The sequence below is a fragment of the Mustela nigripes genome, chromosome 16 (assembly GCF_022355385.1).
Source record: "Mustela nigripes isolate SB6536 chromosome 16, MUSNIG.SB6536, whole genome shotgun sequence".
Classification (NCBI taxonomy): domain Eukaryota; kingdom Metazoa; phylum Chordata; class Mammalia; order Carnivora; family Mustelidae; genus Mustela; species Mustela nigripes.
In genome coordinates, this window is record NC_081572.1 from 33,818,443 (window position 1) to 33,837,162 (window position 18,720).

The 18,720-nt window shown below is 34.4% G+C and overlaps 1 protein-coding gene across 2 annotated transcripts in view; it reads left to right on the forward strand.

Annotated features, from left to right (window-relative positions):
• MED13 (mediator complex subunit 13) overlaps positions 1–18,720 on the forward strand; it is a 103,717-nt gene that overhangs the window by 80,928 nt on the left and 4,069 nt on the right. Inside the window, exons 18-29 of one of the 2 annotated variants that reach the window (XM_059379251.1) lie at positions 1,624–1,847; positions 3,591–3,780; positions 4,736–5,198; positions 6,376–6,595; positions 7,760–7,951; positions 8,357–8,580; positions 10,397–10,539; positions 11,260–11,418; positions 11,533–11,718; positions 13,647–13,795; positions 15,552–15,725; positions 18,354–18,454. In XM_059379251.1, the coding sequence (XP_059235234.1) occupies positions 1,624–1,847; positions 3,591–3,780; positions 4,736–5,198; positions 6,376–6,595; positions 7,760–7,951; positions 8,357–8,580; positions 10,397–10,539; positions 11,260–11,418; positions 11,533–11,718; positions 13,647–13,795; positions 15,552–15,725; positions 18,354–18,454 (2,425 nt within the window). Of the gene's footprint in view, positions 1–1,623; positions 1,848–3,590; positions 3,781–4,735; positions 5,199–6,375; positions 6,596–7,759; positions 7,952–8,356; positions 8,581–10,396; positions 10,540–11,259; positions 11,419–11,532; positions 11,719–13,292; positions 13,350–13,646; positions 13,796–15,551; positions 15,726–18,353; positions 18,455–18,720 lie in introns of those variants that run through there. The other variant, XM_059379252.1, reaches the window with a different exon arrangement.

Consider the following 18,720-nt stretch of genomic DNA (forward strand, 5'->3'; position numbering starts at 1 on the left):
TATATATATATATATATATATATTTGGGAGGTGCTTGGGTGGCTCAGTCAGTTAAGCATCTGCCTTCAGGTCATGTCGTGATTCCAGGGTTCTCAGATTGAGCCCTGCGATTGGGCTGCTTGCTCAGCAGGGAGCTGTTTCTCTCTCTCTCCCCTCTGCTTGTGCTCCCTCTCTCGTTCTCCACCCCCCTGCAAAAAAAAATATATATGTAATAATAGTTTTTTTTTAAATAATAGTTTTTAACATTGAAATGTTTGACTTTCATGTATGGTTTTAGAATGCATTAAGTACAGAGGTAGTAGATTTGCTCATATTTCATTGTCCTTCTTTTATTAACGGCTAAATAATGATCATTAAAAGCTTGACATTTAGTGAAAAATGCAGGTTAATTATGTTTTTACATTCTTTTAAAAACCAAATAGTGTACACACACACGCATGCACATGCACAGTTCTGCACCTTACTGACCAGTACATACAGAGCTATCTTTCTTTATTTTTAACGGGATCCTGTGGTATTATTTTACCAGTCTGCTGTTTATGGACATACATATTGTTTCTGTCATTGCCATCACAACTGTTTTTCTGTAATGCACAAGTTTCTGGCTTAAAGATTGTGTTATAAAGATTGTGTGTTTTGTTGTTGTTGTTTAATGTTTCCAAATTACTCTCTGTATACCAATTTAAACTCCTCCAGCAAAATGCCTGTTCTGCAAACCCTTGCTGAGTAGATGGGTGAAAATGGTGGTTTTATTATAGCTGGAGAAATAACACAGTACAGACCCTAAAAGTAGGTTTCCTGGTCTCTAATCCCATGTCTATCATTTCTTAAGTGATTCTGGACAAGTTGCTTAACTTTTTCATTCCAGTTTTCTAAAATGAGGTTAATATTAGTATCTGCCTTCTGTGGTTTTGTGAGGGTTAAATGAGTTAATATGTGTAAAGTTAGCATGTGTAAAGATCTTTCAACAGTGTCTAGCACATAGTAAATGTTATAATTTTTCACCATTAATTATTTTAAATTGCTTTCTCTTAATGAGATTGAGCAGTCTTTTATATGTAAGGTATTTCTATTTCTATAAACTTAGTTCATATCCTTTACCCATTTTTCTGTTAGGTTGCTGATTATTTTCTTAGGGATTTATATGTTCCCTTTATATGGTAAGGAATTTAACTTTTTGTCATATGCATTACAGATCCTTTTTCCAATTTGTTGTTAATTATTTGGCTCTTTTATAATGTTCTTTTTTGCCAAATTTTAAAATTTATATAGTCAGATTGATCAGCTTTTAGATGGACAGGTTTTATGTTATGCATAGAAAGGCTTTCCCCAGTCCAAATTTATAAAAAATATAATTCCCCTCCCATGTTTTCTATTGTACTTCTAACTTTTCATCTGAATTAATTTTTCTTAAAATTAAATGATGGTATAGGTCATATGTTTCCTAAAGACCATTTAGCAAATTCCTAACTGTGGAAAAGTCTCAGACATTGATTGGCTTTAGATATTTTTGTCTTTGATCAAATATTTTTGCTAATGATTTCAGTAACTTTGACTTTTAAATAAAAGGAAGACATATGACTGCTTTAAAATATTTTCTTAAAATATGCTTTTCTTATTTAGGAACTGATGAGTCCCCAGAACCACTGCCAATCCCTACGTTTTTGTTGGGTTATGATTATGATTTTCTGGTGCTTTCTCCATTTGCCCTCCCTTATTGGGAGAGACTTATGCTGGAACCCTATGGATCTCAAAGAGATATAGCCTATGTTGTATTATGTCCAGAAAATGAAGCCTTGTTAAATGGAGCCAAAAGCTTTTTTAGAGACCTCACTGCAATATATGAGGTAGGTGTTTAAAAAGAGGTAGCATTCTGGGGAGGAGTCTGCTTCTCCCTCTTCCTCTGCCCCTCTCGCTGTCTCTTGAGCACGTGAGTATGCTCTTGCTCTCTCTTAAATAAATTAAAAACTTAAAAAAAAAATAAAAAGAAGTAGCATTTTAAAACCATAATTTGTATACTTACATACAAATACTGGGCAGTTCAGTTGATTGGACAGAGACATAATGATGTGAAACTAGTCATGTAGTTCTCATGCTAGCCAATTATATTCTTTACAGTATTTGACACCTGGACTGTTTGTTAGATGGGTGTACTTTGGTTACAGTAGAAATTGCTGTATTGGGGAAAAACCATTGAGGACATATATATGTCATTTCAGATTATCTTTTTTTTTTTAAATTTAAATAAAGGGTTGCATTATTAAGTAGCCAGGAAAGAAATTACATTTATAAAAATTCTGGACATGATTCTCTAGGAACTCAGGTGCTGACACTAGGCCTCACTTTCATAAAGTAAAGCTGTGCTTGAGTTCTCTATGAGCTATATCATTCTAAAATTATTGACTGATCTTTTAAATTTTTAGCTGATGTTATAATTCTGATGTTGTATCTATCACTGAGTGCAGTGATTACAGATTTTAAGTGCTTCAGGACATAAAGTCTTAACTTCATTATATTTTCCTTTCCCCGTAAATGCTTAAAAATCCAGTCTTTAAAATTTAATTTCTTCTACAGCCTGAGTTGTTAATTTGTGCTGGTTTAGCTCCTTATAAATATTCTACTTAATTACAAGGTATTTGCCCTGTAGATTTGGGAAATAAATATTTCCTAAAGAGTGTTACTTAGAACTACTAGTTCTGCAAAATCTCTCCAGAAAAAATTCCATAGTTAAACAGGCTTGGGGAAACATGTCTTACATTACTAAGAGATTCGCTATTCATACTGGATTATTAAAGCCTTTGAAAGGTTTTTTTTTCTTTTTTTTTTTTTTGTTCCTTTTTTTTCAAGCCTTTGAAAGTCTTAACAATGAAGAAATCCTCTGTCTAAGGGTGCCTAGCTGGCTCAGTTGGTGGAACTTTTGACTCTTGATCTCAGGGTTGTGAAGTCAAGCCCCACCTTGGGTGTGGAGCCTACTTTAAAAAAAAAAAAAGAAAAGAAAAAAGAAATCCTCTGTCTGAATTTTCTTGATTTAGTATTACAAACTTATTTGATATCAGGCTTCTTGTAATAAACATCAGTGGCCCACAGAATTAGTGAGCTAACAAATACATACTATATTCATAGAACAATTTTTATTTTGTTTTGACTTGAATATATGTGCATATTTTTGCTCACTTAGATCTGAATTCTGTAAGTTTTCATTGTTCATACCACATGGTCCTTGTGCCATTATTATTTAGGTGTTGTATTTCATTGGAGATAGTTTAATTTTGAAAAAAAATTTTTAATGGATTTCTAATGTATAAAAGAAAAAGATGTACCATTTCATGTGATATTTTTATCTCAAATGTTAATTATAAATTGTAAGGCTTAGTTTAAGTAGCTTAAATGCCTGGGACACCTGTCTGACTCAGTTGGTATAGCATGAGACTCTTGATCTCGGGGTTGTGAGTTCAAGTCCCATATTGGGTATAGAGATTACTTAGAAATACAGCTTTTAAAAAATAAATAACTTAAGTGCTTATTTTATAATGCATACTCAGATACTATAATAAATTCACTAATTCTCCTTTCTGTATGTATATCTGTAGTCCTGTCGATTAGGTCAACACAGACCTATTTCTCGACTGTTGACAGATGGAATCATGAAAGTTGGATCTACTGCATCAAAGAAACTATCAGAAAAGTTGGTAGCAGAATGGTTTTCTCAGGCAGCTGATGGTAACAATGAGGCATTTTCTAAACTCAAGCTTTATGCACAAGTCTGCAGATATGACCTAGGTATTGAATTTGTATTTTTTTTTATTAAAACCAGTGGTTGCAAAATATGGCCTAGTTTATCTGCTGTTTTTGTGAATAAAATTTTATTGGAACCCAGCCCTGCTCACTTATTTACATATTCTCTGTGGCTGCTTTTGAGCTATATGATTAGAGCTGAATAGTTGAGACAGACTGTGTGACCCACAAAACCTAAAATATTTACTGTCTGACGGTTGACAGGAGAAGTTTGCTGATCATAAAATAGGGATCCCATCAGGTAAGAAGAAATTGTGGGTATAAACAATTATACTTCTGTGGGATCTGATGAATCTGTGTTTTTAATTAAGCTTATTCACTTTAAAATTTTTGATTTCTTAATGGTTTAGAGATGAAATAACTTGTAGTTACTTCTGCAACATTAAGAAACAGTTCTTTGTTGGAACTAAGAAAATGACAACTATTTAAGACTTGCTTTTAACACCCTTGAATTAACATTGAATTAAATATTGATGGACTTTAGTAGACTTAATCCAAAGAAACACAGAACCAAAATATTGACCCTCCTTAGGCATCTCTATAATATGAACCCCATGATAACATTTTTCATTTTTTATCTAGTTAGCTCTCAGTTTAGGCAATATTTATTCAGGTTGTGATTTAGGAACCTTTGAATTGTTTAATAAAAATTTGCTAGATATTATTTTCAATCATTTAATGATGTCTAGTAAATATAATTTTGTTATACTTTAATGGGACCTGTTTATTTTGTATGAAAATGCTGTTTACTTTTTCAGTTCCATTTAAAATTTGTTTCTTCAGTTTCTGGGCAAAATAAGAAGCTTGTATCTGCTACATTGTTAGCATGCAACTAAGGGAGGGTAAAAGCATTACCTAGATTATTATTCATATAGTAGAATAAGAAAAGAGCCAATCTTAATAAAGAATTAAATATCCTGCCTGTTTTTGTTATCTTTAGGTCCTTATCTTGCTTCCCAGCCTTTGGACAGCTCTCTACTTTCCCAACCAAATTTAGTTGCCCCTACAAGTCAGTCTTTGATTACTCCACCTCAGATGACAAGTACTGGAAATGCTAATACTCCATCTGCCACCCTAGCATCTGCAGCAAGTAGTACTATGACAATGACATCAGGGGTTACCATGTCTTCTTCGGTTGCCACAGCTAATTCAACTTTGACCACAACTTCAACTTCATCTTCATCATCCTCCAACTTGAATAGTGGAGTATCATCAAATAAACTACCTTCATTTCCACCCTTTGGCAGTATAAACAGTAGTGCTACAGGATCTATGTCTACACAAGCAAGTACAGTTCAGAGTGGCCAGCTAGGAGGGCAACAGTCATCAGCTCTACAAACAGCTGGGATTTCTGGAGAATCATCTTCACTTCCCACTCAGCCTCATCCAGATGTGTCTGAAAGGTACCTTTGAATATACTATTCTTTGCAAAAATGTAAATATATTATGGTTCTTTCTGTCTGAGGTAATCCTCGTGAATGAACATGGAGAGTTTTTTGATCTTATCCTTGAAAATTTTTAATTTTTGTTTTATAATTAATTATTTTAGTTTTTGTAAAATTGATTATTTTATCTTTATAATGTAGACTCTTCATAAAGTCTTAGCATAGAATCCTAAAATCTCATCGTGGTTATTAAGACCTTGAAAACCATTTAGTTCAACTATGTTGTGATGTTTGAATATGTTCTGTGACATGACTGTTAAGTACATTTTCCTTTGCAAATCACTACCTTGATTTAGAAGTCACTACTGAACCAGTCTGTTCAGAGCTTATTAAGAACCATACAGAGATTTGAATCTTAGCTCTGCTGTTTACTGGCTATGTGACTTTAGGAATGTTGTCTGACTTTCTGAGCATGTTATCTGTAAAATGGAAGCAGTAGGACAATAATGTACACTAAATGCTCTATACAATGTTTTCAAACACGTATGATGATTGCAGCTCTTTATTCCTTTTATGATGAAGGTATTGAGTAAGCTTCCTTTTTGATTTATAGGTTAGATTAACATGAGCTTGGTAATATCTTTCAGCTACCCAGATGCATTTTGCTCAAAGTTAAACTTATTTATGTGAGTAAAAACAAACTATTTACCCAGATTGATGCATTCATCTTTAACATCTAAATAGATTTGGAGTTTAAGAAAATCATATCACCATCCAGGAATGAAGCTTGTGCATTATTAAAGTTATGAAGTGTGAAATGAATATGTATAGGCTATTAATGTAATAGATATTGACTAAGTCTGAAAACCTGGTTTCTTTCTGGACTAGCTCTGCCTTGTGATTTAGCAGCTGATAACCTATCTTTGTCTCAGTTTTATTACTTAAGCACTAAGCTTTCTAGTGTTTCTGGATATTCTGTGGTTTTAGAAATTCTATTCCCCTTTTTAATACAAGCCCTCTTAATGTAAGGGTATTTGTTACTTACAAATTACTTACTATTCTATTTGGAGAGAAAGAGATGACACCCCCCACCAGAAAAAGAGGGGAGGTTATTAAGAACCTGCTTTTTGATACTACCTCAGAAACTAATGGTACAACTTTTTTCCTAACTCTGTATTTCTACCTTAAATTTTAGCACAATGGATCGGGATAAAGTGGGTATCCCCACAGATGGTGATTCACATGCAATCACTTATCCACCTGCAATTGTTGTTTATATAATTGATCCTTTTACCTATGAAAATAAAGATGAGAGCACTAATTCTTCTAATGTATGGACTTTGGGGCTACTTCGATGCTTTCTGGAAATGGTCCAAACTCTTCCTCCTCATATTAAAAATACTGTTTCTGTACAGGTAAGAATGATCACTTTTGCAAATTAAATTTATATAAAACAGTTTGATGTAGACAGAAGTTTCAGAAATACTATTTAGTATCAAAATTGGTTTTTATTTTTTTTAAAGCCAGGTTCTGTTATATTTCACTTTAAGAGATATGATAATAGAATCTTAAGGGATTTTATAAAAGATAAACATAGGGGTGCCTAGGTGGCTCAGTCATTAAGTGTCTGTCTTTGGCTCAGGCCATGATCCCAGGGTCCTGGGATCAAGCCCCACATTGGGCTCCCTGCTTCTCCCTCTCCCACCGCCCTCTGCTTATGTTCCTCTCTCCTCTCTCAGTCTGTCTCTGTGTCAAATAAATAAATAAAATCTTAAAAAAAAAAAAAACTTAACAATCATACCACAATAATAACGAAGATAGAAAGATTGCATTTAAGTACATTAAATATTTCTCTTGTGTAATTTTTATAAACCAGTTTTTAAATTCATAAGCTTAAATAGAAGACCAGAGCATGGATCTATATAAACTAGAGTTCTAAATAAGATAGATTGCAAGTAAAAGTAGAAATTAATGATTTTAGGGTGCTAGGGTGGGTCAGTTGGTTAAGCTTGTGACTCTTGATCTTAGCTCATGTCTTGATCTCAGGGTCATGAGTTTAAGCCCTGCATTGGTCCGGGCTGGGAAGCTCAGTTGGTTAAGTGCCTTATTCTTGATTGCAAGAGTTCAGATTATGATCTCAGGATCCTGGGATTGAGCTCCTTGTCGGGCTTTGTGCTCAGTAGGGCATCTTCCTGAGGATTCTCTCTCCCTCCACCCTTCCTGCCACTCACACGTGCTCTTGCGCAGTCTCAAAATCAACAACTCTTTTTTAAAAATAAAAAAAAGAAAAAAATTAATGATATTAACTTGCTTGCAGAGATTCTGAATTATTTCTTTACAGACGCTAGTAGGACTAATCAATGGCAATATTAATTAAGTGCCATGTAGAAATTTAAAAGGTTTTTACATAAACTGTTAGTAAAATTATTAAAAACCTATATAATAAGAAAATTCTTTAGAATATAGTTTTAATTACATTTAAATTTTATAGTAAACGTTTTTAGAGTTTTAGACCCATGATTCTTTTTATTTTTAGTTTTGGAAGTTTAACCTTTGTAATATTTGCCTATAATTCTTAGATTGTTCCTTGTCAGTACCTGTTGCAACCTGTGAAACACGAAGATAGACAAATCTATACCCAGCATTTAAAATCCCTGGCTTTTTCGGCCTTCACCCAGTGTCGGAGACCACTTCCAACATCAACCAACGTGAAAACATTGACTGGCTTTGGTCCAGGGTTAGCCATGGAAACTGCTCTTAAGAGTCCTGATGTAAGTGTGTTTTCTATGACTAGTTATTGACTGACTATACATTTTATGATTTTATACAGAACTAAGTGCAGTTCTCTGTTTAGTTCTCATTTTCCAATTATCTTACAATTGGGTAGAGATAATATATCACATTTTCAATAAAATATTTTTTTATGGGGGCGCCTGCATGGCTCAGTGGGTTAAGCCGCTGGTTTCGGCTCGGGTCATGATCTCAGGGTCCTGGGATCGAGTCCCGCGTGGGGCTCTCTGCTCAGCGGGGAGCCTGCTTCCTCCTCTCTCTCTCTCTGCCTGCCTCTCTGACTACTTGTGATTTCTCTCTGTCAAATAAATAAATAAAATCTTTAAAAAATATATATTTTTTTATGATTGTGTAGTACCATAGTACCTTAATTTTTTATTTTACAGAGACCAGAGTGTATTCGACTTTATACACCTCCTTTTATTCTGGCTCCAGTGAAGGATAAACAGACAGAGCTAGGAGAAACATTTGGAGAAGCTGGACAGAAATACAATGTTCTTTTCGTGGGCTACTGTTTATCACATGATCAAAGATGGATTCTTGCATCTTGTACAGATCTATATGGAGAACTTTTAGAAACTTGTATCATTAACATCGATGTCCCAAATAGGTACCTCTGTTTCCTTAAGTGTATCACTGTATCATCCATTTAAAGAAATTCTCTAACACACACAATGTTTCATTTTTAATGAATAGGAAACTGTTTGGAGGGTCATGTACATTAAGTTTTGAGATTGTGGGTGTTTTTCACTTTTTGGGGTGGTGAATATATTGTATGATTAGAATTAGAAATAATTGGGAGTGATCTTTGTTACACAGACAAAAGAGATTAAAGTCTCAATTCTATGTAATGAAGTCTGAGGCAATAATTTCAGCCTAAGAAATTTTAAAGAATGGAATGAGAGAGCCCTCTTCATTTAAAAAAGAGCGTCCTATAGCATTTACTTCTCTCAAGTGCCATCTGAAGTACAGTCCCGAATTAATTGAGTTAACCTCCTTTACTAAAATTGTTGACTGAAAATGTTCCTTTTAAATGTTGGAATATTTTCTGAAAATGGTGGCCTTGTTTTTAGAATTCTTCTTAGTGGTAATTAGCTGTCATACTTATTTATGAGGGCTGTTATAGATCACAGCAGGTAAGCCTCATATTAACTTACAACCTATAACTTACATTAACTTATAACTTAAAATCTAATAGACATTTCTAGTAACATGTTCCAAGGGTAGTGAAACTGAAAGGCAAGTTCATGAAGTAATGTTCAATTTTGAGGTTTGGTTCCAGCCCTTATTTTTTTTTATTATATAAAGATCAGTTTCTTTAAGTTCAGAAGTTAATTATATGCAGAAATGTTTAATGAATATTAGGTTATAGTGGTGCTGAAGAATATATAAACATTAATTTTATTTTATTGGTTATAAAGATTTATTGACCATTTTTAATAAACCTTTAAGAAATACTTCATACCTTATTTCCTTGAAACAATTTTGATTTTTTAAAATGCTCATTAGGTGAATTTTGGAAATATTATGCTTATCTATGAAGGATGAGAAAGAGTAGAGAACGAATAAATCACCTTTCCAATACAAAGACAGTACTGACATTTTACTCAAAGTAGAAGTAAGGTAATAGTTAAAAGGTCCAACTCCACAGAGTTGTGGTGACCTGGGTTCAAATCCCAATTCTACTTACTGGGTATGTGATCTTGAGAAAATCAGGTTAGCTAGCTGAGCTTCAGCTTGCTTCTCTGTAAAACTGGTTGAATAATTTTATCTGCCTCATAGGGTTTGTTAGGCTGAAATGAGGTATTACATGTAAATTGACTGGGCATAATGATTGCTATATATTAAGTACTCAGTAAATCATAGTCACCATTACTCAGCCACAGAGTGCTTAGGTCATGTACTTGCCTAATAAAGCACATGCATGCAGAAAACACAGCAGTGTTGTTTGGTCTGAGAAGTATAGTATTTTGTTTAATATTCTTCAATTTAAAGTATAGAGCAAGGGTTGGCACACCATAGCCTGTGGGCCAAATCTGGCTAAACAAATTTAAGTATTATGTGTAGCTGCCTTCATGCTATAGAGTAGAATTTTTGTCACAACAGAATCTTGATGGCCTGGAAAGTTTACTGTATTGGCCCTTTAGGGAAAAAGTTTGCCAGTCTCTGGTGTAGAACAGTGTTTATGATGAATTTTGGTGGTTCATGGACAGTGTCTTTTTAAGTTTAGAATCTGTTTTAGTGTGTTTTATGAAAAACACAAGTAGCATGCAAAACCTATGGTTTTATGTATATTCTTGCTTAGGACTTAAATAAAAAGTGTCAAGCATTAAAATTAAGGGGCTAGTTTTGCACCAAATTTGAGCTCTTTTAAAATGTTCTCATATGAATTTTAAAATACACAATTATCTATTTACTTACATCAGGGCTCGTCGGAAAAAAGGATCTGCTAGGAGGTTTGGTCTACAGAAGCTTTGGGAATGGTGCTTAGGACTTGTACAAATGAGTTCATTACCGTGGCGAGTTGTAATTGGCCGCTTAGGAAGGATTGGTCATGGAGAACTGAAAGGTAAAGTTGTGCTTTGTCAAATACTTCAACTTCTGTTTTATGTTAATTAATACACTATCATACTACATCTAGATATATATGTACTGAATAAAATGCAGAGGTTATAAAAACTAGTTTTTTGTCTTTCTTTTTTTTTAAATTTATTTATTTATTTATTAAGATTTTATTTATTTATTTGACAGAGAGAAATTACAAGTACACTGAGAGGCAGGCAGAGAGAGAGAAGGAAGCAGGCTCCCTGCTGAGCAGAGAGCCCAATGCGGGACTCGATCCCAGGACCCTGAGATCATGACCTGAGCCGAAGGCAGCAGCTTAACCCACTGAGCCACCCAGGCGCCCCTAGTTTTTTGTCTTAAAAGAGTAATCACATATGTCTAGGTCACAAATGGCCTAATTCCAAGTTTAAAAGGACATTTTACTATATTTTGACTTTAATACCAGTATTATTACTACTGTTCTTATTTGTCTTCCATTTTTCCTCTTTCTGCTTATTATTCAGCTCATCCCCTGTTTAACAGATACTAATTGATGTTGATACACATTAAAGTTAGGGGGATAAAGGATATTGAGTAACAGCAGCAAGAAGAGATTTTTGGCTTGATTACTCCTATTATGAGGAATTCATTAACTTTAAAAGGACTGTGTTTTAACTTTGGTTTTAGAGGGCTTAACAGTGCTGTTAATTTTGATTTTTTTTTTTTAAACTGTTGATACCCACAGATTGGAGCAGCTTGCTGAGTCGTCGAAACTTGCAATCTCTAAGTAAAAGGCTCAAAGACATGTGTAGAATGTGTGGTATATCTGCTGCAGACTCTCCCAGCATTCTCAGTGCTTGTTTGGTAGCAATGGAACCCCAAGGCTCTTTTGTTATTATGCCAGGTAGCTATCCTTAGTTTATGTCAGATTTATTTCTTCATGTGCTTGTGTTTCTAGTATTACATAAAGGTGATTCTTTTTTTATTGGAAGAAAAAATAAATTATCTTTATTTTCAGATTCTGTGTCAACTGGTTCCGTATTTGGAAGAAGCACCACTCTAAACATGCAGACATCTCAGCTAAGTACCCCACAGGATACATCATGTACTCATATACTTGTGTTCCCTACTTCTGCTTCTGTGCAAGTAGCTTCAGCTACTTATACCACTGAAAATTTGGACTTAGCTTTTAATCCCAACAATGGTAGGTGAATTGTTCTTTAAAGGTTTGCAAATATAAAATAAGTCTTGATGCTTGTGGCTGATTTTAGGCTGAAGAGTGCCTCCCCAATCCTATCCTTGTCCGGTAAATGTTTCTGAAACCTATGAATGTTAACCTTAGATGACCAAAAAAGACTTTGCATATGTGATTAAGTTAAAGATTTTGAGATGGAGAGGTTATCCTGGGTTATGCAGGTGGGCACTAAATGCATTCACATGTATCCTTATAAAGGGAAGTAAAGGGAAATTTGAAGATGCACAAAAGAGGAGAAAGTCACATGATGGAAATGGAGGGAAGAAAAGTCAGAGAAATGATGCTGTGCTGCTGACTTTGAAGATGGAGGAAGGGACCATGAGCCAAGGAATGCAAGGAATGTAGTGCTAAATGCTGGAAAAGAGAAGAAAACAGATTTCCCCTGGAGCCTCCAGAAAGAACATAGGCCTCCTGGTTCCCGATTTTGACCTAATGACCAGTACTTTGATTTCAGCCCAGTAAAACTGATTTTGGACTTTTGGACCCCAGAACTGTAAGAGAATGAAGGTGTGTTGTTTTGAGTCAGTAAGTTTGTGATAACTGGTTAAAAAGACAATAGGAAACTAATACAACCATTCTTTTACCTTACTGATATTGGAACTAGTGCTGTGAATTATCTCATAAATATTTACTTATTTTAAAAGGCAACAATTGATCATAAAATGCACAGGTTTTTGTCTGTGCTGCTTGCTACCTGTGCATAGACCATAAACTTGGCAGCACATTTTATATTCCTTTCTAAATTGATTTGCCAGATTTATATAAACTGCCATAGTAGGAAATAATTGTTACAGATAAATTTACAGATTACATTTTATTAGAAGAGAAAATAAATGGTATTCCATTGTTGCTCTGAGGTACCTTAGAAAATGGCACATCTCTAAAGTCACAAGTAGGGGGCACCTGGGTGGCTCAGTCATTTGAGCGTCCCTCTCAATTTCAGCTCACATCGTGATCTCAGGGTCCTGGGATCCAGCCCCATGTCAGGCTCTCTGCTCAGCACGGAGTCTGTTTGAGTTACTGTCCCTCTGCACTCCCCCGACTCTCTCTGTCAAATAAATAAATCTCAAAAAAAAAAAAACAAACCTATAAGGAATATTTATTTTCTTCTTTCAGTGTGTTACACAATAACTTGAATATATTTTACATAATAATTAGACTATTGTGCATAGTTCCACTTTAAGTACATTTTCATTTCTAGCATATTTGTTTTGTATTCATTTGCTGTTGCTGCTGTAGCAAATTGATGCATGCTTAGTAGCTTTAAACATCACATGTTTATTATGTTACAGTTCTGGAGATCAGAAGTTTAAAATCAGTCTTAACTGGGCTAAAGTCAGTGTGTCTGCAAGGTTGGTTCTTTCTGGAAGCTCTAAGGGAGAATCTGTTTCTCTGCCTTTGCTAACTTCTAGAGACCACCTGCACCTCTTGCTCATGGACCATTCTTCCATCCTCAGCAGCAGCAGTGTAGCATCATCACATCTCCATCACTGACTCTAACCCTACTGCCTCCCTCTTATTAGGACCCCTGTGATTACATTGGACCCACCTGGATAATCCAGAATAATCTCCCCATCTCAAGATCCTTAGCTTGATCACATCTGCAGAGTTCTTTATGGTAACATATTCACACATTCCTGGGATTAGGATGTGGACATCTTGGGGGGGAGGGCATTATTCACACTACCACATGCTTGTTTACAATGTATAATTGTTTATATGGCTCCTAAAACAGTACCTGGCACATGGTAGACATTCAGTAGATGTTAATTAAATTAACCCATTTTGGTTAAAATTCATTAATTTATTTTAACCCTCCTACGTGACCGCGGGATGTGAAAAATGGAGGATTTATTTATTTTTCTTTCTCTATGTAGATGGAGCAGATGGAATGGGTATCTTTGATTTGTTAGACACAGGAGATGATCTTGATCCTGATATCATTAATATTCTTCCTGCATCTCCAACGGGGTCTCCTGTACATTCTCCAGGATCTCATTACCCCCATGGAGGTGATGCTGGCAAGGTAACCCTGTTACAAAAGTTTAGTCTGTCATTCATTAACTTATTAATGGGTTGATACATGAGCTAAAACACTATTTTTCCCTTGGAAATTAGCAAGAAGTGAGATTAATAGTACATTCTTACACTTCTGTCATACAGATGTATTATTTTGAATTATGCATTATAAAGAGAGTCTCTCAAGGTTCTTCTGTCCCTGACTTTGTTTTCTAGACTACTTGGCTTTAGTACTACTTTTGTAATTTTCCTGCCACTTTATCGTACCTTCTAATCAGGTAGAGCATCAGGTTATCTGCAAATTAGTATATGCTGTAAGAGCTGCCCTTCATATCAGGACTTTTTTGGAGGAACGTAATAGAGATACTGATTATCGGGGCACCTGGGTGGCTCTGTGGGTTAAGACTCTGCCTTCGGCTCAGGTCATGATCTCGGAGTCCTGGGATCCAGCCCCACATCAGGCTCTCTGCTCAGGAGGGAACCTGCTTCTCCCTCTCTCTCTGCCTGCCTCTCTGCCTACTTGTGATCTCTAAAGAAAAAAATACTGATTTTCTCCTAAGAACAGAGGAAACACTGACTATCTTCCTTCTTTTCTCTATGTTAATTTTCAACATTTGGGAAGCAGGTTGTCTTGTCCTTCTATTTGAACTCAAAACTAATGGGGCTTCATTTGAATAACATTTTTATTTGAGTGAAATTATATATAGTGGTTATTTGATTGTTATAGAATGCACATGTTTAGAATCTGCCCTTTTATAATAAGGATCTTTCTCCAGTTTTACCTTAGATCCTTTCCTTCCCCTCTTTTTTTAAACCTGGACAGAAGTGAGATTATTATAGTGCCTGTTGTGTCAGCTGGTAAAGTATGCAACTCTTGATTTGGGGGTTTTAAATTTGAGCCCCACGTTGGGTGTAGAGATTACATAAAAATTTAAAAACCCACAAAAACTTGGGGAAAAAAATGAGATTATTGAAAAAAATATGTATATAGAATAGCACCAGTAATCTCACTACTTTAATAAAATTGTTTTTTACTTTTAGCAGATTACTTTTCTTTCACATGTATTTATATTCTAACTTTTCAGTACATATAAATTGAAGTATAATGAGCTTTTTAACGTTCTCCTGTAATTGTTTTATCATTCCCAAAATGTTGGATATTTAAGTATCTTATTTTTTTGTTACTATGTTGCAGTGAACATTTCCTTGCATATCATTTTCTTCTTATTTATTTCCTTAACGCAAATGCCAAGAAATACATGAACTAATCTAAAGGATATGAGCATCACTTGATAGTCATCCATCCCTTCCTGTTGCCATAGTGCTTTCCAAAACATTAGTAACTGCATTTTATAGTGTTAGATGAACAAAGCTAAATTTAATTTACCTATTGGATTGAGGTGTGGTGATCAGGAATTAGATGAGGGAATAATTAGGAAGTAAGTTAGGAATTTCATTGAACATTTTGTATTTTCAGTTGGCTGGAAAGGTTTAAACACACATACTAAACATGGGCTTAGCATCATAATACAAACTTACTTAATAGTTCGTATATTTATTTCCTCATATAACTCTTAAAACTCATTCTTTTAATATTGTTACTAATTATGATCTTCTCAGTACATAGCAATTGATTTTTTTCAATATCCTTTAGTATTTTTTTTAAGTTGATGTCATAAGATAGACTGCCATAAATCATTCTGTATATCTAGTGCCAACGTGTATCAAATGAATTAATATACTTTTAATTTTCTCTCTTTAAGGGTCAGGGTACTGATCGGCTACTTTCAACAGAATCTCATGATGAAGTAACTAATATTCTTCAGCAACCGTTGGCCCTTGGTTACTTTGTATCAACTGCCAAAGCAGGTCCATTACCTGACTGGTTCTGGTCAGCATGTCCTCAAGCACAATATCAGTGTCCCCTTTTTCTTAAGGTATTTCCATTTCTATGCCACTTCCTAAATAATGCTGATCGATGCCTTAGTTCCAAAGAAATATAGAGGTGTCTAAGGTCTTATTAAATGAATTGTGAAATATGACAAGATCACAAAGAAGTTATCTAATTATGAAACAGCTCTACTAAGTTCGAACTTTTAATTTATCTTTTCGTATTTCTGGGACCCTTGCTGTTAATATTTGCAGCTGCACATATGAAGTATAGAGCTGGGTGAACCTTATATTACTTTTAATCTAACCTTTTCATTTTCCAGGTGAGCATATTAAAGTTCAGAAAAACTTATTTGTCCAAAGTCATAAATTGGTAGTAGACCCAGAATTACAGTCTGTGTCCTTTCATGATTATACTATTATTCTTTGAATTACATCATACTGCTATTATGCCACAGTATTTTGGGGATTAAAGGATTCATAATTTTCTAAGAATATATTTGATATTTAGGTCCATTTACTATCTCTTTAAAATTTCTTTCTAGCTTTGTGTAAATTGCTATGTTAAAACTATTAAGTGGTTTCCAAGTGCTAAGATTCTGAGACCCATACTGACTTATTTATCAAAACAAGGTCATTGGCAAGTGACGTAATGAGGTTGAGATACATTGTAAAGGGGTAAAATGAGATGTGAAAGCCCTATCCAGGATGTTACTTCTGTAGCTTACTACTATTCCAAAATAGGAAATTCAGATCTGATTCACTTTTTCTTACATACATGCACCAGAAGTTGACTTTTATTCCAGAAGTCACGCTAATCTCACTTCTTGTCAATTGATTTTTTACTCTTAGGGTAAAAGCTGGATACTATGCTTTATTTGGGGGATTATATTCTAGTGGGTACCTGAACTAATAGGCTTGCCCTCTCTTAAGCCTATTGCTATCTTGATACCCCTGGCCCACATACCATTGAGTCCGTGACATTTGAGTCTAAGCACTGAACTTCTGTAGCACATTCATAAAGCATACAACAGCTCTTGATCTGAATTGACTATTGATGCAGTAATATATTTAGGGAGTGTCAGCCAGGGTAATAAAAGTTTGGACATATATGACTTTTCTTTCCCTTCCAATATATATATACAGTAGTCTATACAGATCTCATTACAAGAACATATTCCCAAGAGTGTTTCTGCAAAATAGTCTTTGTTTGGTGTTTCTAAAAAACAAAGGGTTCTTTGGTCCTTTGGGAAATGTTGCACATGCTTTCTTCCCCCCTTTTGTTGTTATAATACATGTATGCACATTAAAGTCTTTGAAAAAAACAGCAGTAAATAACATTATATACCTACTATTTCCCAAACTTACTTTAATACACAAAAAAGCAATTGTGTAACACCAGTTCATAATTCATGACCTTAGTGTTTCACAGAACAATTTTTTAGGAAACACCACTTTACAAAAAGTCCAAGGGACTATCCAGATTCTTTTCTACTCAATATTTATTTGCAGAGAGGATAGTGTAAAGTGGGCATTCACCCTCAGATACAGTGTAACAAGATTAGGACTTCTGGTCTGAATTACGAGGTAAGGCATAATTTACCGTAATTTTGTTCACCTTTTGTTTTCATACATTCCATTTTATTTCCTATACCATAGGCAATAAAATCACCTGATGTGTTTTTCTTTACTTGGAAAAATAATGGTTTGTAACCTAGATGATTAAAAAAATCTTTTTTTCATAGAAATTAAATAGTAATTTCTAGTACTGACTATTCATCTAATTTGTAGTGATCTACCATATGAGACTTCTTCTTAAGACTTATAAATCAAGAGTTTATGGGCATTTAAAAAATATCTATCTTTGGTTATATTCTTGAATATATAACACAAGAATATAAATATATATATAAATATATATAATTGCTGTTGTAGAGGAGAAATCACCTAAATATGAAATAGTACCTTTTACAGTATACAGATCTCTAAAAGAGTTTCTCCATCTCTCATAGTTTTTTTTTAAACACTTTATATATATTGACTCAAACAAAAAATGATTCACTTTAATTGAAATTCCTTTTTTCTACTCTTCATTGTCATACTGAAATGGGTGTGACAGTTGTCACCAAGCCTCCAGTATGAAATTGCATGGGCAAAAGAAGGCATTCTATGCACTGTACTAGAGTGCTCACAATTCCACCATAGATAGGTTTGTTTAAAATTATAGATTTGTAAGCAGTATATTTGCATATGCTTACTCCTCGTATATTTTTCAGTGCTAGATCTTCATGTCTGTGTATAGTCTAAAGTTCTAAGTAACGTGTAAACAGACTGTTCAGGTTTATCAGCTTAGGGCTTCTTTAAACATTTACACATCTAGGCATGTTACACTCAGAAAATAGATGACTTTTAAAATACCTTTTAAATAAGTTTTTTAAGGATTATTATGTGGTCTCAAAAGCAGTAGAGCTTATGAAAATAAAGTAAGATTGAATATAAGTTATGCACTTAAAAATTAATTCTATAATAAGTTGGTTAAGCAAGAAGAACAGCTTTATAGTGGTGCCCATTCATTACATAGGTCTAAAATGTATTTCATCAAGGACGAGACCTTGGAAAAATAAGGTAAAACCAACAACTTTTCCATTTGGCTGACTGATTTCCTGTTTTTTTAGGCCTCTTTGCACCTCCACGTGCCTTCAGTGCAATCTGATGAGCTGCTTCACAGTAAACACTCCCACCCACTTGACTCAAATCAGACTTCAGATGTCCTCAGGTATAACTCTTTTTTACCATTAAAGGTTCTCCATTGCATCTTTGAAAGAATATAATGTTGATTCTCATGTAGTTTTCTCATATTTGGCAATAATTTACAGTTTTGTACCCTTGGATCTCTAGATGAAGTACATCATTCAGAATGAGTGCTTTTCTTCCTAGCATGTGTAATCTACTTTTGAGAGTACTTTTTATGAAAATTAGTTAATCTTTAATCTCCCCTAGAACTCTTTATTCTATACCTTCCACCATTTTTTAAAGTGGCTT